At 41.5% G+C, this 23727-nt stretch overlaps 2 protein-coding genes across 5 annotated transcripts in view; both read left to right on the plus strand.

The window, feature by feature from the left end:
• The first annotated feature begins 9 nt into the window (after window positions 1-9).
• Window positions 10-8438, plus strand: stradb (STE20 related adaptor beta). Of its 3 annotated transcripts, XM_004552543.3 has the most exons (13): window positions 10-218; window positions 604-696; window positions 856-922; window positions 1527-1607; window positions 4171-4273; window positions 4365-4486; window positions 4579-4687; window positions 4840-4963; window positions 5084-5255; window positions 6396-6500; window positions 6592-6848; window positions 6963-7005; window positions 7138-8438. In XM_004552543.3, the coding sequence occupies exons 3-13, from the start codon at window positions 911-913 to the stop codon at window positions 7297-7299; spliced, it is 1290 nt and encodes a 429-aa protein (XP_004552600.3). In that variant the 5' UTR covers window positions 10-218; window positions 604-696; window positions 856-910; the 3' UTR covers window positions 7300-8438. The 3 variants fall into 3 exon arrangements, with proteins under 3 accessions (XP_004552600.3, XP_076736526.1, XP_076736525.1); XM_076880411.1 differs by lacking the exon at window positions 1527-1607; XM_076880410.1 differs by lacking the exons at window positions 10-218; window positions 604-696 and having other exon boundaries at window positions 711-922.
• Window positions 8439-12460: 4022 nt separating this feature from the next.
• The window catches only part of nbeal1 (neurobeachin-like 1), a 61713-nt gene continuing 50446 nt past the window's right edge, over window positions 12461-23727 (plus strand). For both annotated transcript variants that reach the window (XM_012919476.3, XM_012919477.3), the window contains exons 1-2: window positions 12461-12534; window positions 13052-13441. In XM_012919476.3, coding sequence (XP_012774930.2) covers window positions 13391-13441 — 51 coding nt within the window. In that variant the 5' untranslated portion in view covers window positions 12461-12534; window positions 13052-13390. The remainder of the gene's footprint in view (window positions 12535-13051; window positions 13442-23727) is intronic.

The raw sequence follows: 23727 nt of genomic DNA on the forward strand, positions 1-23727 counted from the left end.
TCAGCAGTCTGTGTCAAATTAAAAGTCCTCTCAAAACATTTTCGCTGTGGCTTATTTTGCGGTTTGTCATTGACAGTAAAACTCGTTACTTTTCCCATAAAGTTATACAAAATGAAGGAGCGGTGTGAGCTGTAAACGCTAAGTCTTTCAGCATAGCGGGGTGTCCTTGGTGTTTTTGCTTTGTTTATGTGAAAGCGCGGAGCTGCTGTGGGGTGAAGGTAAGCTGCTCCGTTTCTTTTCTCATATAACTGCCAGGTTTTACTTTAATGCTCAACCAGCCAAATATATATATTGTATGAATGTTCTTCGCTACCAAAACAAAAGCTCCCATAAATGTCCTGATATTTAATAATTTAATATTTAATCCGTGCAACAACTAATTATCTAGCTAAAATGTGACAGTTAGCTTAACATGCATATTAATTAATGGACGACAATAGAATAATAATCATCCACTGCTTTTACTGAAATGGCTGCAGTGAATGTAACCTTGAAGTGGGGATGAGTTTGATTGCGAAATATGACATGAGGACGACCTTTAAAAAAGAAAGAAAGAAAGAACTATAAACAAAGACGTTAATAACAGAGCACTCTGTTTTCCAGGATCACCCCCAGCCCTCAGTTTTCCCCAAAGCTAAAACAGCGACTCTCCTGAACGGGGACACTCTTTCCATTTCCATCAGCTGATGCAGCCAGGTAAGCTGCAGCCTGGATGGATGAATGGCCGAGGCTGGATGTAATGCTGCTGCTGGCTGCTTTCTAGTCTAGTGGAGGTGTGGGGTGGTGGGGGGGAGATTCTCGGTGTGTCTCACATTACATTGCTGCTCTCTCTCCATCGCGATCGGTCTCCTGCAGCCTGCGAGCGGATGAATGCCCGAGTCTGTGGTTTTGCCATCGCCAAAAGGACTCCATGTCTTTCTTGGTAAGAATATCGCTCCGCATGTGGTTTTGCTTGGTTGATGCCCTCTGGTGTAGCTGAATGGGTACCTTGTTACTTGTATAGTCACGAATCAGTTGTCTCAAGCCGGTGCTGGGACATTCTGAGTTCAATCAGTCTAATGTATAGACATTCAGAAATGCATTTGGCATCAGCCGATTTCAAATCAGTTTTTTGTTAGTTTGTGAGTAACACGAGCAGTCAGCCTGTTATTATACATGTAAATCTGAGAAGGTTAGATATTAATACTGGCTACATGTGCACATCCCTCACATCTAAATGGTGCATCTGATTATGTATGCAGCTCTTCTCTCACTCTTTTGGGACACATAAGCTGCCTCTTTGCTGCCTGTTACCATCACTCTAACTCTCTTTCTCCATTCACCATTTACGATAAAAGCCCCGGTGAGAGTGCCTCCATGGCCTCTACTTCCCCTGTGCTTGCTTCTCTGCCTCATTTCACTCTGACCCTATCCAATCCCCCGTGCTGCCTGGCAGCACATCACCCTACACTTTCCACCCCCCTCCTCCTCCTCCTCTTCCTTTAGAGCATGTCTCACATGTGCTCCTCCTCCCCCTCCTTCACTAGGACTGTTCCTGCATCTCCCACGCTCAGGTCCAGCCCATGGACATAGAGGAGCGCTATGAGGACATCAGCCACCAGTTCCTGGTCAGTAGCCAAGACTCTGTCAGCATGGAGACAGGCGTCACACTGATGCTCTTTCATCGTATTATCATTTGTCACCTGTCTGGAGCTGCTTATTACTTACTCAGTCTTGTTAAAGACAGTTTTAAAAGAGAATGAAATCATTTTAAAGATGACCTATTAGTATGACCTATCATTTTTTTCTCTTTGAAGTTTGAAATTAAAATGAAAGATTAGATTAGAAAAATTAGGTCTCAATGTAATTATCGTTGTAGAACATATATATATATATATATATATATATATATATATATATATATATATATATATATATATATATATATATATATATATAAAAACAGGTTGCTTTAGGACTACATTAATATGTTTAGACTGACTAGACCTGCAGAACGGTACAAGTGTGCAGTACAAGTCCCTACACCACATTATACAACACTTCAAATATTTGTATACCAAGCTAGTAATTATGCCAATTATAACAGCCTAAATTTACATATGATTGACTTAAATTTTTATTCAGCATTTACAGCAGTCTGAAGATTTGTGCCTCCTAGACGGCCAAAAATACACTGATAAGTGTGCATGCACTCACCACATTATTAGAAACTTCATTAGACCGTATTTAATGTGGTCATTCATTGGTGAATCAATATGTAGCTTAATAGGTTCCCTTTAATTCTAATAATAATACCTGAGGCTCCAATAAATTAGCATCCTACGATTCCCATGATGCAACTTTTTTTTTCTTACATTTTGAATGCTCTGCTATATTATACCCTCAGGTTTTGGGGCGTTACTATGACATCATCAGACTTTACTCCAAAGCTCCTTCCCCCACCCCTTCACCAAAAACATTAAAATTTTCCAGTCTAGATGCTTTCTTCTATATTGAGTACTTTATATTTAATATATACATTATTAGCAACTTAATAATAATTATGAATGTACAGCTAATGTGTGATATCACTTCCTCTTGCTGATGCAGAGTAAATCCTGGGGTGGAGTGTGTATCCCTGAAATCCGTCCAAGACATACACAAGTGTCTCTGTGAAACAGACATCCCCAGAAAGCCTCTACATCACTAATACTCCCAAGCATCCTCCCCTCACTCCCTCCCCTTTGTTCCTCTCTGTGTTACAGCGCCACCTGCTGGCAGCCACCTCACACAGTGTGGAGCAAAATAGAAACCCAATGTCACTGTGACACTTCATCTCCTTTGAGGTTGTAGCTGGAGAAGATTGTAGGGTTAAGTGGCAGCTGGTGGCTCAACAAATGGAGGAGGACAGGAGGAAATCCTGCCCATTGGTATTATTTTACATTAGCTGCTTGCTTCCAGTTTGTGAACACAACTGGAACAATTTCAGTGCAGTCAGTACAGAAATTAGTGGGAAAATGTTCAGTGAACACATCGGTGGTGTGTTCACGGTAAACATATTTGAGACTCGTCAAATATGTAAATGAATGTTTCCTTCTGCTCTGGGCTCGACTGCATTCCTTTTAAAACCTTACAGATATTTAGTTGTATGCAAAGATGGGATTGCTTGAATCAGGCAATCGTTGCATTTAATTTACATTTAAATGAAATAATTAGGAAAAAGTGAAAATAACAGAATAATGATGATTCTTTTTTGCAGAAGAGATGCTTTCAAATATTACAAAGTAATGAATGTTGTAAATTGTGAAGACTGACTTTGATTTGCTCTATTTTTTCAAAGCAATTGTTGCATTTTTTACTACACAACATGTACTTGATGTCTTTAGCTGTGGTGTTCCAGGATAAACCATTGTTCCGTCCCTGCTGACCTCATACACTTCTGTTGTTATTCAGAGACTTTACACCCTCGGGCCTTATTTATCTTCTCTCGCATAGCTGTTTAGGCATGCTAGTATCAACAAAGGTAGATTTTATTCAGTGCTTAAACTCTGATGTCATCTGAAACAGAACAGACATACTTCCAGGGATTCCTCTCTTTAGTATTTTAGTCTGCTGTTTTTTGTATATTGATGGACTATCACAGTGATTTAAATACCTTAGATATGAAGAGACACTCAAAGTCAGACTCTTCAGGATAAAATGGTTCGGTCAAAAAGCTTTTTAGTCTTTCCATCAGGCTTGTTCCACATTTCAGCACCAACACTGCTTCATAAGCACCAGAGAACAGGATACAGTCTGTGTCGATTACATGTCCGTAAGGTTAATAAGACTCGCAAGTTTATAAAATCTTCAACAAACTAATTTTGTTAGCAACATATACACATTTGTGCTTATAAACACTAATGATTTATTTGGGGAATTTGTGTATTGCATGACTTTTCTTAACCTCTTAAATACATAGTGGCACCTCTGCACTATTTGAAAAGCCATTTGCCAAAAAAAACCTTAGACTTTGCACGAGTTATGACAGAAACAGCATATAGTGTTGAGAGTGAGGAGCCAAATATGAAGACAGTCAGGACTGATGAAGGTCGCAGATGATTTCCTGTACATTTTAATCTGTGTATGCTCTCTCCTGAATCATGTTTGTTTTCTGTTCTGCTGGCCTTGTTTGTGTGTACGTCTCTGCAGAGCTGTGACGGTTCTGAGTACACTCTGCAGGGCCCAGCGGGTGGCGATGACATCACAGGGTTGTCGGCCGAGCCGGCCCACTACCAGCTACTGTCAGAGCTGGGTAAGGACACACATCCAAGCATAAAAATGAGTTAAAGATCTTTAAAAAAATTGCAGTGCAATTCACTTCATGCCAACTCACCGTGTCACAGGACGGGGCTTCAATAATCTGAGCCAGGTGAACATGGCTCGCCACATCCCTACTGGCCAGCTGGTGGCCGTCAAACAGACCAACCTGGACGAGTGCACCGAGGAGGAGCTTCTGCAGCTCATGGTGATTGCAGCCCTACATGCTGTCATGTATTTGAGATATACGCGGTTGTACACGTGTCTTTATCCACTGGATATTTCTATATTAAATCCCAGAATGAGGTACTGCTGTCCCGTCTCTTCCGTCACCCCAACCTGCTGACTTCTCGCCTGGTTTTCAGCTCCTGCTGCCAGCTGTGGGTCCTGACACCGCTCATGGCCTACGGTCAGCCACAACCACACATCCACAGCTTTTTATCCTAATGTAGAAGCTTTCATGGCTTTTTTTATTTTTCCTGTGCTGTGATTTTTATAATTCTAGCACTAGCTCCATAATTAGCTGTTCGACTGGTCTCTTCCCTCTGCTTTGCTGTGCAGGTTCTGCAGATACTTTACTGAGGACATATTTCCCAGATGGAATGAGTGAATCCTTGATAGCGTACCTGCTGTACGGTGTGCTCAAAGCATTGGAATACCTGCACCGGATGGGCTACATTCACCGGTCAGTGGAATGTACAAGACACTATAAAGCTAAACTATAAGACAACATATGTGTTAGAAGGGGAAGAGTATTTGTATCTTTTGTAATGTGTATTTTTTACACCTGTATCTGTCCTCTCAGAGGGGTGAAGGCCAGTCATATCTTGCTGTCAGGGGAGGGGCGTGTTTACCTCTCAGGGCTCCACAGTGTTTACAGTATGATGCGTGAGGGCAAGAGGATGAGGACCGTGTTCGACATGCCCCACCACAGCCCGGCACTGCTGCCCTGGCTCAGCCCTGAACTACTGCGACAGGTCGGTGTCATGCTTCCCCTTCAAAGTGAATTCTGCACATCCCCAGCTCCCCAGATTTTTGCTCTGCCATACCTTGCATGATTCATACTTTAAAATAATTCAATAGTCAGTGAGACTATCTCATGTCTCTATGTTGGTGTTGTTAAACGTTGCATCTGACCAATACGATTGTATGGAGCCTTTGTTTATAGAAAATTCTCTTCTGGAACAAATGATTTCTGGTGTTTTCTTTATTAGTTTATACAATATGATACAAATATTATCAAGTTAGGTTCCTGTTAGCCAAATTTAGGTTATTCATGTAGGTTTGCTAATGATGGCTTTTCAATTCAGTTCAGTTTTATTTATACAGTGCCAACTTACAACAACAGTCACCTCAGGGCGCTTTATATTGTAAGGTAGACCCTACAATAATACATAGAGAGAAAAACCGATCATATGACCCCCTATGAGCAAGCACTTTGGCGACAGTGGGAAGGAAAAACTTTTAACAGGAAGAAACCTCCAGCAGAACCAGGCTCAGGGAGGGGCGGGGCCATCTGCCACGAGCGGTTGGGTTTTTAATAGCATTAGCTAACTTCTTGGCTAATCCTAACTGAATAGTCAGACAACATGATTGGTCAGTTAAAATGACCAATGATGATGCAGAAACAACACCAACACAAGGATATCAGATCTTACTAGTGCAGCACTTTGGGAAGACTGTAAACATATGTTTTATTAGCTAAAATTTGCAGATGTTCCCTAGGACAGGTGAGCATGCCACTTCATCAGTGAGTTCCTCGCTTGTTTTCTAAACACCAAGATAGTCCAGTGGTCAAAGTCAAAGTGGCTACATATAAAGTCCCCACAACAATAGCCAAACAAACGTGTATGTGTGTGTAAGAGGGCTCCTCACCCTACACACATGCTCTTTTTTTTAATTCCATCTCCATTTAAGCCGAGTTTTGTTCTATTGGCTGATCAGTAGGATGGTTGAAGGTTCTGTGCTAGATGACAGTATTTAGAGGACCAAATACTGGATCAAAAACATCATCAAAAATTATGTTTGTTTGTTTTTTCTTTCGCTTTTGTTTTGTTTGTTTTTTTAACTAAAATTTAGCCTGTTATACGTCTCCTCTTTGGTGTTGTCCTCAGTAGGACCTGCACGGTTATGGAGTCAAGTCAGACATCTACAGTTTGGGCATTGTGGCCTGTGAGCTAGTCAGCGGCAGGGTGCCTTTCCAGGACATGCCACCCACTCAGGTAATCAGCTATACCCAAACTGCTCTAGAAGAATGTGTAGCTACACATCGTTGTCTATAGTTTGTGTCAGTGTGTGAATCTTGCCACTCAGATGCTGCTTCAGAAGCTGCGCGGTTCCCACTGCTGCCTGCTGGACGTGGCTCCCTTCCCGCTTGGAGAGCTGGGGGGTTTGAAGGTGTCGCGCTCTGGGGTGGACTCCGGCATTGGGGAGAGTGTGGCCACGGGGAGCCTGACGCACAGCACCACTGCTCCTCCCACGGACCGACCTCAAAGCCCCGGACCCAAAAACCACTCTGCCACCCTCCACAACCTGGTCCAGCTGTGTCTGCAGCAGCAGCCTGAGCGCAGGTGATTTCAGTGAATCAGCAGTCAGATGGAATTAAAAAGAAATACAACCACATTCACCTACAGCACAGACACACAGACTTTAATGCTGGTGTTGGTTCTGTTTGTCTTCCAAAGGCCATCAGCATCTGAGCTGCTGACCCACGCCTTCTTCAAGCAGGTGGGTTCCTTCAGTCGGACGTCTTCTTTGAAGGCAAAACTCCAAAAACAGAACAAAGGCAATAAATTTAAAAGAGTAGGCTTTTATTTTGAAAACTTTATGTTTGAGCAGGGACTTTCTGTTCTGTTACAGGTGAAGAGGCACACCAGTGACTCCTTCCTCAGTCTCATGTACCCAGCAGTGCCCCTCGCCAGTCCTGAGGACCCTCCAGTATCCAGCCCCCCCACCCCTTCCTGTCACACTCCAGCGTCAGCCACCGCCGACTCCACTGAGGCCGTTTGGGATTTCTCCTAACTGCAGCATCTACACTTCCATTGACTAGCAAGCCAAACACAAGACAATCAAAGAAAAGCAATGAGGCCAAATTCTACTGTGCTTTTAATTTTTATTATTAACCCAACTCTCTGAGCCTTTTTAAATTGTTTTTGTAGCTTTTTTTTATGCTTTTTGAAGGCGACTTTTTGGGTCACAGAGTGGTGAGGCAATTGTGAAAGTGCTGGAACAAAGAAGCTGCTCTGATTTTATAGTAACGATAATAATGGGCCGTCAGCGAGCGAAAGGAATAAGAAAAAAACAAGTTGCTTGCTAATAATCACGCACTTCCTCTGAGATAAAAGCCCCCCCTGTTAACAGTTGTGCATATGTTTGTGAGCATTTTGTTGTTTTTAAAATGTTATATCCATGTTTGCATTTTTTCTTTCAGGTGGGTGACTCTGGTACAACCAAGAAGTTATTTCTTAATAGTAACCACTTTTTGTAAGATATCATGTTTGTGTTGAATTTTCTTTAAAGTGGACCTATTATGCTCTTTTACAGCTCCATAGAGTTCCACTGCATGATTCACAGTTCAAAGTCTCCCTTATTTGTCTCATCCTGGGCTTTTGTGCTACTCCTCTGTTCATGTTGTGTCTACAATTGACCATTTCCATTCTACTTAAGCCTATTTTGTTCTGACTGGCTGCCCTTCGTTAACTCCTCTGTGTTCACAACCTGGGATGACGGTATTACTTTAACATGATACAAATCCAAGAATAGAAAAAAACAAAATAGGTCCACTTTAAGGCACTGTGTTTTTAGACTGTGAATAGTGAAAGGTACACTACGTGAGATTTAAACATATGTGCATATATATTCATCTGTGTTAGAAATGTTCAAGTTTTCGTCAGTGACAAAGTAAGGCAGTAGAAGTTGCCTTTATACTCATGCAAACAGAAACTGCTGATATCTAATCCGGCAAGCTTTTAACGGTTGTTTTGCCAAAGCGTAAAAAATACTGTACAGCCAAAAAAAGATTAGTCTGCATACCAGTTAGCTTGCCTGCAGCGAGCTAGTTTGTTTCATGGCAACTCTTTATTAAATGTTTTGTTGACACCAAATTTTAAGAAAAGTTCTTAAATTGAGGCCTTGGTTATTCCCTATATATATATATATATATATATATATATTGTTGACATATACTTATTTTTTTATATTCAAAAATTAAACTCTTTGGTTTTACCACAGGTTACATTGTTTAAAGAGCAGAACAACAAAACAACACATCCACAATCAGCTGTGTAAATACATTCCTGCTGTAGGCTTGAACATATATGCACATAGAGTTCCTGTATAGTATCCTTAAAACCTGTCATAAATCGGGAGGGGAAGGGGGGGGGGACTGTGCTATGAACAATAGAATACATGAGCAATAGAATATATCTAGTGTTCCATGTAGTAGTTAGAAACCACAGGTAGAAATAGAAAAACAAAGTTTCCTGTCCCAATCATGGAAAGAAGATTTCTACTGTGCTCTATGACCACTTCTCCAATAATGCCTTTCTGTTTTACTGAACCGTGCATTTAGAATACAGTGATCTCTCTGTAACTGTGATTAAGTGTACTGTGTATGAAAACTGTGACTTACAGTACATATCAAATATGGTAGCTGTATGAGCCTTATATATACATGTGTTATAAAATGATACCGAATGTTTTGCCAACTTGTGGTCATAAATCTTTTTGCAGTTTTTGTCTTTTGGTGGTGTGATGGTTGGCACTGTTGCCTCACAGCAACAAGGTCCCAGGTGGGTCAAACCTACCAGCTGCGGCCTTTCTGTGTGGAGTCTGCATGTTCTCCCTGTGCCTGCATGGCTTTCTTTTAGTACTCCAGCTTCTTTCCACAGTCCAAAGACATGCATCTTAGGTTAAGTGGTGATTATAAAATATGTTATGTGTATGTTAGGTAGATAAAGTGCTTTAAGTCATAGAATAAAGCACTGTATGAATGTATGGTGAATGCGACACTCTGAATGTGAGTACGCTGCATTACGTTGTGAGAGACATATTTAATACTAACAAATAAATTTAGATGGTTATTTTTCAAACTTCAAGAAAATTGAGTAGCAAAGTGGTCTGTTATTATATGCAATGCTCTCTCAAAGTTAGGTAGGTACTAGAGGGAACTCCAACAGGTCTCATAGATGTTCTGCTGATCATCTTGGAGGGACGCTTGGCAAGTGTGAGGAGAAAGGACTCCCTTTTAACAGGAAGAGACTCCCAGCAATGCACAAGCTACAGAAGTCTGTGAAGGTTCTCAGTCATCCAGGTCATCGTAGTCAAAGGAGCTTGCAAAGAAAAGCGTCTGGACTTCTTTAAGTTACTTGAAGACGTTTCACCTCTCATCCGAGAAGCTTCTTCAGTTCTAAGGTCAAATGGTGGAGAGTCCCAGATATAAACCTAGTGGGAGTATCCCCCCTGCTACAGAAGTAAGAAGCAAACGCAAAGCAGGAGATGAAGCATGGCTGAATATGTTTCCAAACCAACTTCATTCTAAGCCAAAGACTAGAAAATATGGTGAAGCATATCTTCCCTTTGGCTTCACCTGCACACAAGTGCCAAGGTAGGTCTCCCCTGCAGAATTGGTTTTCCCTTCATCGGGAGAAGCACTGGGCTGTTCAAATCACGGACAAACAGTATCCCACATTCTTGATTTTTAGTTCACAAACACTTGTTGTAATGACTAACTACTCCTGACATATCAGGCTGATCCTGCCACGATTTGTTCCCTCGCTTCAAATCAGGGACAAACATTATCCCACAGTTGTTTGTTTTTAAACCCATCTTGCACAGAGAGGCATTTTTTGAAAAATGTATTATAGCAATGTTGACTATTATTACACAGGAAAAAAACAACTACGCTTAAAATAATTACACCGTGACGCCTCTGCCTTTCTAAATGGAGGGACAGTAACTGCGTGTGTATATGTAAGTGTGTAAAACCTGCAGATAGTCAGATTAACAGTAACAGTATTTTGTCTCTATCTGCCATTCTGCAATTCATCTCATGTAAACAATAACGTGGCGCACAGCGTGACGTGAAAAAAGGCACATACCTTTGGTGACCAACTCTGTATTCCTCGTCCACGTGGAGTTTTAAAAAAAAATCTCCGTTTTCGGTGATTGGAAACGCCGTTTACGTGTGGACGAAACAGCTGCGTTTTCAAAAATACCCGTGTAGGTGTGGACGTAGCGTAAAAGAGTTAGTAGTTTACTTTCTTACTACCTGTAATTTATTGCAGATTACTTGTATTTGCTTAATTGTTTGCTAAATGTTTAAGTTGTGAAATAAACCGCAATGGAGCAAAATATGGGTGTGTGTGGTTGGAGGATGTGTTTGTGCGTGTGCGCGCGCGCGCGCGCGCGCGGGAGGGGGGGGCGCGAACATTTTTATTGTAAAACAAAGGGGGGCCTAGCAAAAAAAGTTTGGGAACCACTGTATTAAGCAAATCTGTCCACAGGATCCATTTTTCCATTCCAACCTCTCCACCACCACGGGCAAGCACAAAGGGCTGTCAAAGGATGTCAAGGCCGAGATTGTAGTTCTCCACAAGGCTGGAATGGGCTACAAGACCATCAGCAAGAAGCTTGGTGGGAAGATGATCAGTGGTCAGACAAAACCAAAATGCTTGGAGGAAGCAAAATGGTGACTATGATTCAAGAAACACCATTCCCACAGTCAAGCACGGAAATGGAAATATTATGCTTTGTGGCTGTTTTTCTTCTAAGGGTACAGTACAGCTTCAATCCATTGAGGGAAAAATGGACGGAGCCATGTACTCTTTAATCTTGGATGAATACCTCCTTCCCTCAGCCAGCATGACAATGACCTAAAACATACCTCCAAGGCCACAAAGGAGTGGCTAAAGAAGCACATTAGGGTCATGGAGTGGCCTCAGGCCTGACCTCAGTCATGCAGAATTTTCTGTGGAGAGAGCCAAAGCTTTAAGTTTATGACAGCCAGGAAACCTAAAGGATTTAGAGAGTTTCTGGAAAGAGGAGTGGGCCAAAATCCCTCATGAGATGTGTCCAAACATGGCGACCAACTACAAGAAACGTCTTAGAGTTGTGCTTGCTAACAAGGATTTCTCCTCCAATAATAACTCATTTTTGCTTGGGTAGCCAATACTTATTTCACTCATTAACCCCCCACGACGCATTTAAGTGACAGAAGGAACATCAATTATTATTGCTATTACTACTATTACTATTATTATTATTATTATTAGTAGTAGTAGTAGTAGTAGTAGTAGTAGCGGCAATATTAATTCTTTCTGCATATGACCATTTCTAGAGGTCTGAAAATTGTAGTTTTTCTCTGCTCCACTGGGCGGCAATAGAATATCAAAACAAACAGACCGGAACCCAACCCCTAGCAACCACGTAGGTCCACATCGACAACGTAAGTGAGTGAAAACTGTCGCAAATACTCTGAATAGTGTCATATACATCAGAAGCATATTTCGTCACTGTTTAACAGCTTCATTTTTAAACGATAAGTAAAAAAAACACACCCTTGCCTTCATGAACGCCTTCGAGTGGCTCGTTTTTGTATTTTCGTGCTAGACGCTGCAGTCTCTTGTTTATCCGGTTCCCCCACCAAATTAAAATCCCCTTTTACGCTTGTTATACTGTACACAGTATATGAAGTACTGAGAAGTAAAGTCTAGTTTAATAAAAGTACAATATTACAATATTCCTTTTTACACTTGCTTTTGCTTTGGACTACATATTAGGCATGTCTTTAGTTCTTATAACTATAGGAACATGTTGTTATTTCGAACCATTACACTTTCCTAAATGGTACTATATGCCTACTATGACAGCAAGATAGACCACAACCCTCCATTTAGGGAGAGTAAAATTGTGGCTCCCTTGAAATAAACATCATATAAACTTAATAAGCTCCTTATAGTGTTATATTTAGCTTTTTATGTGTAATTATTTTAGTTTCATTAAAGTATTCTACTTTATTTATGACATTTTGATTATGAAGGTGTTTACAGTTTTGGCAGCTGTAACACCGGTGTTTTCCAAATTTTGGAGCTAAATAAAATATGTTTATTTTATAGAAATCAGTCGACTCTTATTTTTGAAATAAGTCAAAGCGTTAGTCCACAGGAAGTCGCTGTGCGTCCTTGTTGTCGGACGCTGGACGTAAAACCAACTACCCTGGAAACGGTGTCAGTGACAGTTGGTCTTTTCTTTGCACAGGTGAGCGGTCTGCAAGTTATCGATAGGTCTATTTTTATTTCTGGTGTTTTTATCGGTTTATTACTTTCATGTGAACCCTCTGTAGCCGGGCAGGCATTGGCGGATGAAGCGTTTGTGTCACATGAGGAGGAGGAGAAATGGTGGCTTAAAAAATAGAAAAAGGCTTCTTTTTTTTTGACAGACAGCTAGCTTATAGCGAGCTTGGTCAGGTAAGGTTAACTACACAGCAGTGTTTGCCCAGGGTGGCCGAAGAGACTGTACGGAATACGCTAGTTATTCAGCTTATCAGAAGAGCACACAGTAGAAAATAGGCATGTGTATATGTATGTGTTTTGTCGCGTAGTTGACCGCCACAGTACATCTGAGCTCGGAGCCAGCTGGGCTGCTCAAAGTACACAGGGAGTAACGTTACTGAAAGTATTTTGTTGCTTGCGGTCGATAGCCTTGCCATTTGGCTTACAGTGACCAAACATCCGCCTCCATCATATGCAATTGTCTGTGTTGTTATCCTTCATAGCGCAAACGCTGCTGGGAATACCTCCAAGAAGAAGAACCGGGAGGGGAAAAAAAGTGGGAGTCGAGGCCCAGCTGCTCCAGAAATTCCAGCTATTGCACTCCGGGGGCTTCACATTTCTCCTTTGCCATGGAATATATTTTTTAAAAGTCTCCCTCTATCAGGCTGTTGCCTCAACACGTTGCACAGCTTTCCCCACTCTTTAAAAGGACTATCACACCTTTGTCAGAGTTGGTAAGTCATGAGCAATGAAGCCGTTTAGCTCATGACGGGGAACCATGAAGCAACCAGGGAAGTGACCTCTGTGGACACCGCAGCCCGAGGGTGCCCCTCACTGGCACCATGGCATCCAACGAGAGACTGTATGAAGTCTGGATGCTCTACTGCACCAAGGTAAGGTTTCTCCTTTTCCACACACACTTCCCCTGTGGAAATGTCATTCGTGTGAAGTAATGGACCGAGTGAGGGCATTTCCTCCCTGGCAATTGCCGGGGGGGGGTTATTCACTCATGCTATTTATGTTTTTTGAAGTCTAGCAACAGATTAAGCCCATTTGCTCTGACAGGCTGTGGTTATGAGAAAGTACAGCCTGTGCTGACAGACAGGTTGAAGGCAAAGACAATTAGTCCATTGCGGTAAAAGGCAGACTAATGAAATTGCTTGTAGATCCTGAAGGAATTATTGCAGCGAGACACATTATGTTTATAAATGAATAATTAATTCACTGAGGACAAATTTTGTCATAACGTCAGGTGGATGTGGTTTCTAATGAATGTTAAATTCAACCCCAGCGAGGATGCATTCTTAAATGTATCATGGTCGTGATATGTTGTTAATGCTCCCTTACTTTACCAGTAGAGATGAATGAAGGCACGCCAGAGTAGAGACAGCACCCTTTGAGTCAGCTCTTGGCAAGATTTAATTCACCCTGTGATAAAGCATGCGCGCATCCTGCCATCCAATCAAAACGGGCTGCCTGAGCCGCTCCTCACGTGAGCCTGGCTGCAGTCACACTACCTACCTCCCACAGTAATCCCTCACAATAACGCACCGTGCATAGCCCTCTGAGAAGTGTGGAGGGCTGTGAAGCTGTTACACTTATTTTTAGATTACGACATCCAATAATCCTCATCCTGAGAAGTAAAGCATTTGAATGCTGACACACACAGAGTGTTTAATACCAGCGAGCTGGGTGCCTGGGGTCTCTGAGATTGTTGCAGTCACCTGTGAAAAAGTGAGCATATACATTACACTATTTGACAAGGACACCTCTGAAGCCCAGAGCCTGTTAAATCAACACTAGGGAGATCTACACAGTATGGGGCAGACCATTTTAATGATATGGTCTGTGTGTGGGTGTGTGGGTTGTCTAGCCTTTAGTCACATGGTCTAAATTGGTCAAGGAATGTCTCTTTCTGAGGCTTGACTCTTGTCTGAGCTCTGAGACCAGCCACACTGTGTCCCACCAAGTGGTCAACTACGACCGGCCTCTTATCACAATTTTCTCTTCCCAACTCTTTCTCATTGCAAAGTAGCGAAACAGTTTCCTTGTTTTCAGGGCTTCTGCAGGTCATTAGAAAATCTTAAACGGTTTGAAGGGCAGACGGTGCTCTGCCCTTGTTTTTATTCAGTGAGCTCTGCAAAAGCTTTGCGCTCCTTTATGAAATGGTGTAGGAAGCCTGATCTTAAAGGAGCTCTTATTAATTTATTAATAACACCCATGGCTGCTAAGTGAAGTGGTCTTTGCGGGCAGTTCGTTCAAACCTTTATTGGCCAAAACGGTGGACACACTCAAGTCTGCCTTTGATTATTATTCATGTATTTTTCCAAAAGCTAGGAGACCAGCTGTGTGTATATTAAGTATCAGTAAAAGAACAAGGTTGACTTGGATGAAGCAACCAGGTAGGCACTTGCTATGTAGCTAAGTTACATCTAGCTGGCTGACTGACTGCCCCCATGTTGGCTTTCAATGTGAAAAGTCGATACTATTTAGCTTTATGACTTTACATCATTTACATCCCCAACTGCCATTTCAACTCATATATGACTTTGCTAGTCACAGTGATAGCATGGCAACAGCTTGTTGAAGATGACCAGCTGAGGTATGAGAACGAGCCACACATTAGCCCAGAGACAGTATAAAAGATTCAAAAACGTAGCTACTGTGATGTCACCCAATGTCCAGTTATGAAGCCTTGATATGAGTGTTTCCTCTTTCCTCATCTTTATTTACACAAAAACAAACAAACAAACAAAAAAAACCAGGATGAAGAAGTGCAGCTCTGACTGTGAAAGTGCTCCTCTTTTGGCTAACATCTTATAATTGACAAGTGATTACCCAAAGAACATCCATTCCAGATCCATTCTGAAAAACAATTTAAGCAAGATTTACAAAATTATTATAAACTCAGGAGTGAGGTCACTACAGAGAACTATAGGTCTCTAACTCTAAATAGTTTTGTCCAACAACAGCTTATGTCATTTGGTGGTCTTCAGGATAAATTTTTCATTTATTTATTTCAGTTTTAGTTTTGTTTTGTTTTTAAATCTCTTCCACATTAACTTCCTTTTTCTGACCCTTAAGCTACAACTGTCCGTTAGCCAGAAAGATGACTCGGGCATCAGGTTTTGGTCCTGAAAACCAAACAGTTTGACTCGAACACTCTGCTGACGCTAACCAGCTTTCCCCTGATGGCCAAATTCCAGGATGGGCTTTATTACATAGATATAGCTATTTTATAGCCAATTTCACCTAACTTATCTGCAAATTCACACAAATTACATAATGCCTAACTAGCAGCTAGTTGGCTAAACCTAGTTTGCTTTCTCACTAACGGTGTCACTAGCTAAGTTCTATCTGATGCCACAGCCTTTGTGTTTGTTTTGTTGTCTGTATGTGGAGCTTGTGTTGAATCGTTGTGCTGGGAGCCAGAGTAAGGCAATGGGAATAAGCATAAACGTCACATTCTTTGGATTTTCATGGAAAATTTGACTCAAGTCCTTGACATTGAAATCAGACCACATGCTGTTAGAGGCAACAAAGAGCGTCAGGGAAAATCTACTGTTCGAATTTGGTTGGAGTCCTTTTAAACATTAGCAGTAAAAAACAATTAATACATGAAACAACTGCCTAATTTGCAATGAAATGCTAGTAAAACACACAGTACTGCATTTAAGCTATAGTTTAAACTTTATAATAACCTCTAATTCAACTTTCAATGATAATGCAATTTATCATAGAGTTAGTAATTTGCAATATTATAACACTTTTAAGACTTAATGATTATCCTGAATGCTGTATTTACTCCTGAAACTTGACTATGTGACTCAGTTAGATGACTTTGGAGGCATCTGTCATATTTGTGTACTCATCCTGATACACACCTCTTTCATGTGCCTTGCCTGGTTAATCACTGACAACAGTAGAGTCATGGCAGCCTTTAGTGTCAGAGGTTAATACTGGCACTGTTGTCTAAGAAAGAGTCATTCAGGTGAGTGGTGTTGACAGTAGAAACTTTTACAACACAACCAGCCCTCGGCTCCATTGGGAGAACCAGCTCGTCCTGTTCTGTCAGTCAGATGTCTGCTTTCTGATTATCTCTCTCTGAATCATTATCATTCACCTGACCACTTGGTTCCTGGTACTGAAAGAGGAAGAGGCAATTTTGTGTTTAGACAGACGTGTGTCTCTCCTAGAAGTTTGACTTATGGCATTAGAAAACTGCTTTTGAATACACTTTAAGCCAGAAGTGGCAGCTGGCCTTTTGGCATACTGATGAAGTCAGAAATTGTTGGTTGAACAGCTGTAGCATCAGTTCCAGTGTGGAGAAGTGTGCAGGAGTTGGTGTTTGTGTATGTACCAGGTCATATTAGCCATATCTGAACACAGGCACAACATCACAGCTTTATACATCATGTTTATTCTTTGGGTAGGGTAATTTATGAAAAAACAAATAATAAATTAGGTGCCTTCAGATTACACTCAGCACCATATGTTGCTGGTATACTGGCCTTTGTTTTCCCTTGTTGAATGACAAATGTGTGTTTATAGTGTTTTTGTTTTGTTTCATTCATTTCCTGAAACGGTTGTCGACTGTAGTTTATAACAATTGTTAGGACTATTTGCTACCACAGATTGATGCACATTTGGTGCTGTTTTCAGTATTTAGGGAAGTATAGGTGGGCAGAATGTAGTATTTTGTCCTCCAGTGTAGTTTCAGGCTGTGCACTCTAAAGTTTTGAACACTATTATGTAAAATAATATTTATATTAAAGTAGGGCTGCCACGATTAGTCGACTAGTCACGATTATGTCGACTATTAAAATCGTCGACGACTAATTTAATAGTCGACGCATCGTTTGAAGCTTTGTAAGATCACAAAGGACGCAGGAATGAGTAGTAGGATTTAAGAGTGTAATAACGGACTGAAACAGAAGATGGCAGCACTGCACGTACAAGGATGCCAGCTGCCGTTAAACCCCGAAGAAGAAGAAGCTGTGTCCCAGAATTCATAGCGCAGCCCAGCGCAGTTGTCAACAATGGCGGCAGCTAGTTAGTTTTAACTTTACTCTTATTATTCTTTCTTGGTCACAAAATAAACGTTTAACATATTTTCAGGCGAGAATGTAGCTGTGTAAACCTCAAATATCTGCTCAGTTTATCAAGACACCACATATTTTCAAAAGCGCTCCGACGTTTTCGGAGACGTCTGTTACCCACTAGCTCGTTAGCTAGGCGGGGGCAAGGCTAACTAGAGCCGTGAGAACACCGGACTCCCGGCAAATAGTTTTCAAACCCACCGCCGTCTTTCGCTAGTCAGGTTAAACATATATATAAGTCACTTAGATAACTTAAAAATGTTATTGTTTGGCTTTCTTTAGTATTTTATTTGTTCCTGAGTAAATCGGTTTGGCTGAGATTAAAGTTATAGTTTTTGCACAGCTAAAACTGTCAAGCAGACAGCTGATTATCAGAAGTGTGAGACGCTGGAGAATATACTCCGGTGTCCTGTTATATTTTAGAAAGCAAGGAGTTTATTAAACTTCACCGAAACAATCTGCAAATTTCATTAAAAATTAATAAACTACCATCTTGTCTTTATTTTTAGTTAGCACAAACACTTCAAGCTGTAAGCTAATGATAGTTATATAAGACCAGATGCTGCTGGTGCAATAAACTGTACGTCCAATGGATGATGATCTGATTAGTCGACTAATCGCAAAAATAATCTGTGACTAGTCGACTATCAAAATAATCGTTTGTGGCAGCCCTACATTAAAGTCAGAAGGTCAAAGGAATGCTTACTGTATCTTTGACCTTTCATTATATATTGCTAGTAGGGAATAGTTGGGAAACATAGTAAAAGCTTAGTCTGTATGATTACATTTACATTGTTTGAAAAGTACTGTTGGTATTCATTATTTAAAGCTTCTAAAGCTTCTAAATTAATGTATTGGTAGATGTCAGTTATTATGTTGTATGCATTTCAATGAGAATCTGCAGACTAGGGCTGGGCGATATGACCCAAAATTCATATCTCGATATTTTTTAGCTGGATGGCGATATAAGATGTATATCTCGATATTTTTTTAAGCCATAAAGTAAGAACAAAAAGAGAGTTCTTAGTCAAAGCTGTGTCCCAGATGTCACACAGGCACTTTTATTAACATACAGCACAGATGTACATGAAAAATTACTCAAAATTAAATTATGAGCATTCATTAAATAATAATGCTCCATAAATAAAAGAAAACAATGTTGTTTTTGTGCTAAACAAAGAGCTCACAATTGTGCCGTCAAAATGTAAACTAAAAGACGCTGAGCGTAATAACAAAGACAGACAGATTTCACAGCTGCTCGGTTCCCAAGTTTTACTGTGTGACTGATAGCCTGGAGTTTGAAATCCGCTTCATAACCACGTCTCTTACAGGTGCCATTTATGGTCCTTATACACACACACACAATACGGTAATATTACGTTGAAGCACAGTACGTATCACTCCGCGAAGCTCCTCGGTAGCCGTAATGCGCCGACAATCTATCAAGCGGTGCAGCTCCGTAGCTTACCAAAGTCGTACTCAAACATTTTTGACAGATTGCTGAGCGCCGTGTACCACATAAAATCGGTTCGCGGCCATCAAGCACAACCAGAATTCATACATAAGGCGCACTGTCAACTTTTGAGAGAATGAAAGGATTTTAGGGTTAGCGCGGTTAGCTCGTTAGCATGGTTAGCTCGTTAACACGTTGACGCTGTCCAGCCCCACGCATGGGGCGATGCACAGTAACTCGTTAACGGAGATTTGCCGTGTCCATCTTGTCGCTGCCTGCACGTGAAGCGATGGGGGAGAAGGGGGAGTTGTCTTCAGTGAAGGCGAGGCGGAGTAACGTTGCGTAGAGACAAAAGTGGACGAAAGAGAGGCAAACTTGCGGCTCCACAACTATAATTATAACGTAACATAGACTATATCGATATAAAGGATATTGTCACATCTTATATCTCGTATAAAAATATATCGATATGTTTTAAAAACTCGATATATCGCCCAGCTCTACTGCAGACTAACTCCAGTTTGCTTCTCTGAGTTATAGTGAAGCAGAGAGGTCACAGACAACAGCCAAGATGCTTATGTAACGAGCGATCCTCTTCGCTGACTGTCATTGGTTCGTGCCATAGTGTTGTCCCCCAGCAGCGGCTGGTGGCTGCCGGCATACAGTTGCGCAGTAGCTCTGCTCTCTCGCCAGTGTTTTATCCAGAAGGGCTTGTCAGACAGTGGAGGGTTTAGCAGATTCCTGAATCGTGCCAGTTCCGCTCTTAAGGCCATTATGTGCTGCAGAAAAGCCTTTTTGATTTAACCAAGCACAGGGAACATTTTACCCTCCTGTGGCTTTAAAGTTGACTCTGGTAACTTAAGAGGAACAGTCCTCACTCTCTTTTTCAACTGTCCACAACACAGGGGATTCACAGAACCATCATCCTGTGTGATGTCACCCCACACCACCCTGCTTTTTCACTGGATTGGAGCAAATGCCAGTAATTTGCATAAACCCTTGCTCTTATGGGAATCAGCATGCAGTGAAAGCATTGGTGGAAATCGGAAGCAAAAGAGTCAAGCTGGAAATGGTGCAAGGTTTCAGATTTTCACATATTTGGTCAAGTAGATTACCCAGTCTAATTTCTGCTGACACACACACACACACACACACACACACACACACACACACACACACACACACACACACACACACACACACAAATAATCATGTGCATACGCCATACCTCATGCAGTCTGACAAGCTCATGCACTCAGGCTTCGGTTTACTGAATGAACTGCTCCGTGAAGTTTGCTCCCTCAGGCTAACTTTCTTCCCTGGTGCAGTTCTTGCTTCTCATTTTCCCTCCATGCTATGAATATCTCTGGCATAACACTGATGTCACTAACAGGGTGTATCAGACGTGCCTCGTGCAGTGTGGACCCCTATTCACACGCACGCACACACGCACACACCCACCCACCTCTGGCACTTATGTCATGGCCAGAGGAGTTGTCACAGAGTGACGGGTAGTGCTGTAAGCCTGTATGGCAGCAGAAACAGAAAAACCACAGCCGTCTATTAAATCTAAAGGGAGGAGGCCTTTAAACATTGTGGTTTCAGCGACTCTATGCCACTTCCACCTAACCAGGTTCCCCTGAACTGCCACCCGACCAGCTGGCTGACCACGCCTGTCTAGCATCTCATAACAGATCAAGTCAAAACGATGCAACTAAAGATCCTGGCAAAATGACGACATACGTTTTAGAGTTATAGAGCATTGACAGAAAAGCAGTATTTAATGCCCTAGGAATGAAACAGCTTCCCTGGGAACGCCTTGGATTCCCCACAGTGGAGCTGGAGGTGGTGATTGGTTGAGTGGCGTCTGAGCATGGCTGCTTAGACTGTACCTGGACCCAGATAAGTGGTAGAAAATAAATGGATGGTCAAGAATGAGAATAGACTCCAGAAGGAATCGTTTTGTTGTTGTTGTTGTTGTTTTTTTTGTTTTGTTTTGTTTTGTTTTTAAAAAAATGAGTAACAATTAGAAAATCCAGCATTGGTCTCTCTTTAGCCCTTCAGCTTTTTCTTTTCGTTCATGCATGTCTCTGACATTCGAAATGACTGAGAGCTATTGATAAATCCAGTCTGGGTCAGTGGGGATTTCTCTGTTAAGAAGGACGTGCATTGGTCTGTGTTGCTGTTGACCTTGGAAGGTTTACAGAGGTCAGTTTAAACAGATATTTGGGATTGTGATGTAGCTGGGCATAGAATTTAATATGATAATGAACTAAATCATAGAGGCATGTGATTCTCTCATGGGAACTGTCTGTATACACATTGGGACACAAGAATATTGTGGGAGTCTGGCTGGACAAGGTGTGTGATTGTGTGTGTGTGTGTGTGTGGGGGGGGGGGGGCTGTGATGAAGGCTGAGGATAAACAGGGCAATGTAGAGCAGGGTGTGTCCCCTGCCTGCCACAGTACAAACCCTCAATGGGCATCTGTGCTCCCAAGCTGCTGCCTAAAAGAGGACATTCTTTAAGAGACATACACACAGTCATTCAGCCACAAACTCACTTGAGAGGGAAACTACTGGCTTAAATCATCATCTTCTAATTTCCTGGCAGCAGCATTCATATGTACATTAAGACAATAGACTGTTTATTGCTCTGGTTAAAGAGCAGTGTGGGCACCATCCAATAGGGCTGGGCCATATTATACCGTTCACGGTAATACCGGTATAATGTTAGGCAACAATAGGAAAATGAAATATCGCGATAGAATATGAGTAAAACGCGCATGCGCAGTGCCTTTGTTTTCATACGCACATGGCCGATTGTTGAGTGAAACAGATGAACCAGAATTGGTTTGTAAAAATGGTGCAACTTCAGTGATGTGGAACTGGTTTGGTGTTTGTCCGTCAGACACACGACAAAGCACATTTTTTTGCAGAACATGCAAGCGGCTGTCGTTATTGTCGTATTTGTCGGACTTAGGCTACGTTCACACTGCAGGTCTTAATGCTCAATTCCGATTTTTTGATCAAATCCGATTTTTTTTTGTCTGCTCGTTCACACTACAAATAAAATGCGACAGCAAACACGCTCTAGTGTGAACGCTCAAAGCGGCCCGCATGCGCAAAAGAAGATGTCACACACAAAGCGCTCTGTTTAGACCCAGAGCAACAGTATTGTTTGACTGATGGCCCTTAATAAAAAGACTTCGGAGTTCACGTTTCCCAATTTTTGCTTTAAGTTATTTTGTTATTTACATAATAATGTAAATAACCTAATAATGATCCTTATTGCTGTTTAAGAGAGGAGCGGTGCTTCAAAGGATAGCTGCAGATTTCTGTCAGAATCTGTAGATTATACAGTACAAATAAAATGTTTACGTTGTCTTCCCAACAGTTTCACTGACATCTACACTGGATGGCCAGGAAGCGTTCGCGATGTCTTCTCGGGCGCTGATAATTAGCTTCAGTCTTGTGTCGGTGACGTAAAAGGCGGATTTAATGCGACTTGACCGTTCAAACAGCAGTCGCTTTCTAAAACATCGGATATGTATCGGATTCAGTACCACATACGAAAGTGACCCAGATCGGATTTGAAAATATCGGATTTGCGCCGTTCACACTGTCATAGCATGATCGGATATGGGTCGCATAGGGTCAAAAAAATCGGATTTGATGCGCTTTCGCCTGCAGTGTGAACGTAGCCTAAGATGCTCGTAAATCTGGAAGTAATCTGGGTCCTAAACTCCGTATGCTTCAGGTCAAACAACACTGCAGCATCACTTAGAGTTAAAAACTGTCTAAATTCTTTCATCTTTAATAAAACGATCAGCATTGCTGCTTTACCAAGTGTAACTATGAAGTTTAACTTCCAGGCATCCATGAAAACAAAATTTATTACATTTAACGGAGTTAGAAGTTAGCAGGAAACTAGCGGAAGTTAGCTCGCTAGTTTCGCTAGTTACCTAAGCATGATATTGCATGTTCTGACAGAGAGATTTCTGAAAAAACTCGAACGTACAGCTCTGCTATCACTTCCAACATAAATGAAGACAGGAAACTAAACAGCAGTGACGTTTGTAGGGTTACTGAAGTTGGGCTAGCTGGTATATAATGATGTGCTACGTGATCGCTAGCGACACAGCTATGTTAGCATAACATAAACAGTGAAGCTGGAGGACGAACACTAACACTTTTCCACTTATAAAAGTTAACGTTAAGGTTCCTGATGGTTAGAGACAAATGCAATCGCATGGCAGGATGCTGTAAACGGACCAAACTTCAGTCAGGAGAACAACTGAGATAATCCATCCACAATACAAGGTTAGTCATTAATATACTGCAAAAACATGGGAATAGAGCAGCGGCCAGAGAATTCAACATTAATGAATCAATGGTACAGAAGTGGAGGAAGCAAGAAGAATGAGTTTAATAAAGTTTGATTTATCTGACTGCTTTGTTTCGCTTAATGTGCCTTATAATCCCGTGCACCTTATGGTCCGAAAAATACGTACTGCACACTGCAGTTTAATGTAGCAAAGCACCTCTTTTTAACTTCAGTGGATATTATACATGGTTATGCTCAGGATATGTCAGCACATTTCTACTGGAAATGCCTTTTGGTTAAAC

This window comes from Maylandia zebra, linkage group LG23, assembly GCF_041146795.1.
Source record: "Maylandia zebra isolate NMK-2024a linkage group LG23, Mzebra_GT3a, whole genome shotgun sequence".
Classification (NCBI taxonomy): domain Eukaryota; kingdom Metazoa; phylum Chordata; class Actinopteri; order Cichliformes; family Cichlidae; genus Maylandia; species Maylandia zebra.

Bases quoted from the DNA above. Each gene is read 5' to 3' on its own strand.
- stradb (XM_004552543.3), top strand. The intron at 1,608-4,170 runs GTCAGTAGCCAA...ACGTCTCTGCAG, and splicing joins ACATCAGCCACCAGTTCCTG to AGCTGTGACGGTTCTGAGTA. The intron at 6,849-6,962 runs GTGATTTCAGTG...TGTCTTCCAAAG, and splicing joins CAGCAGCAGCCTGAGCGCAG to GCCATCAGCATCTGAGCTGC.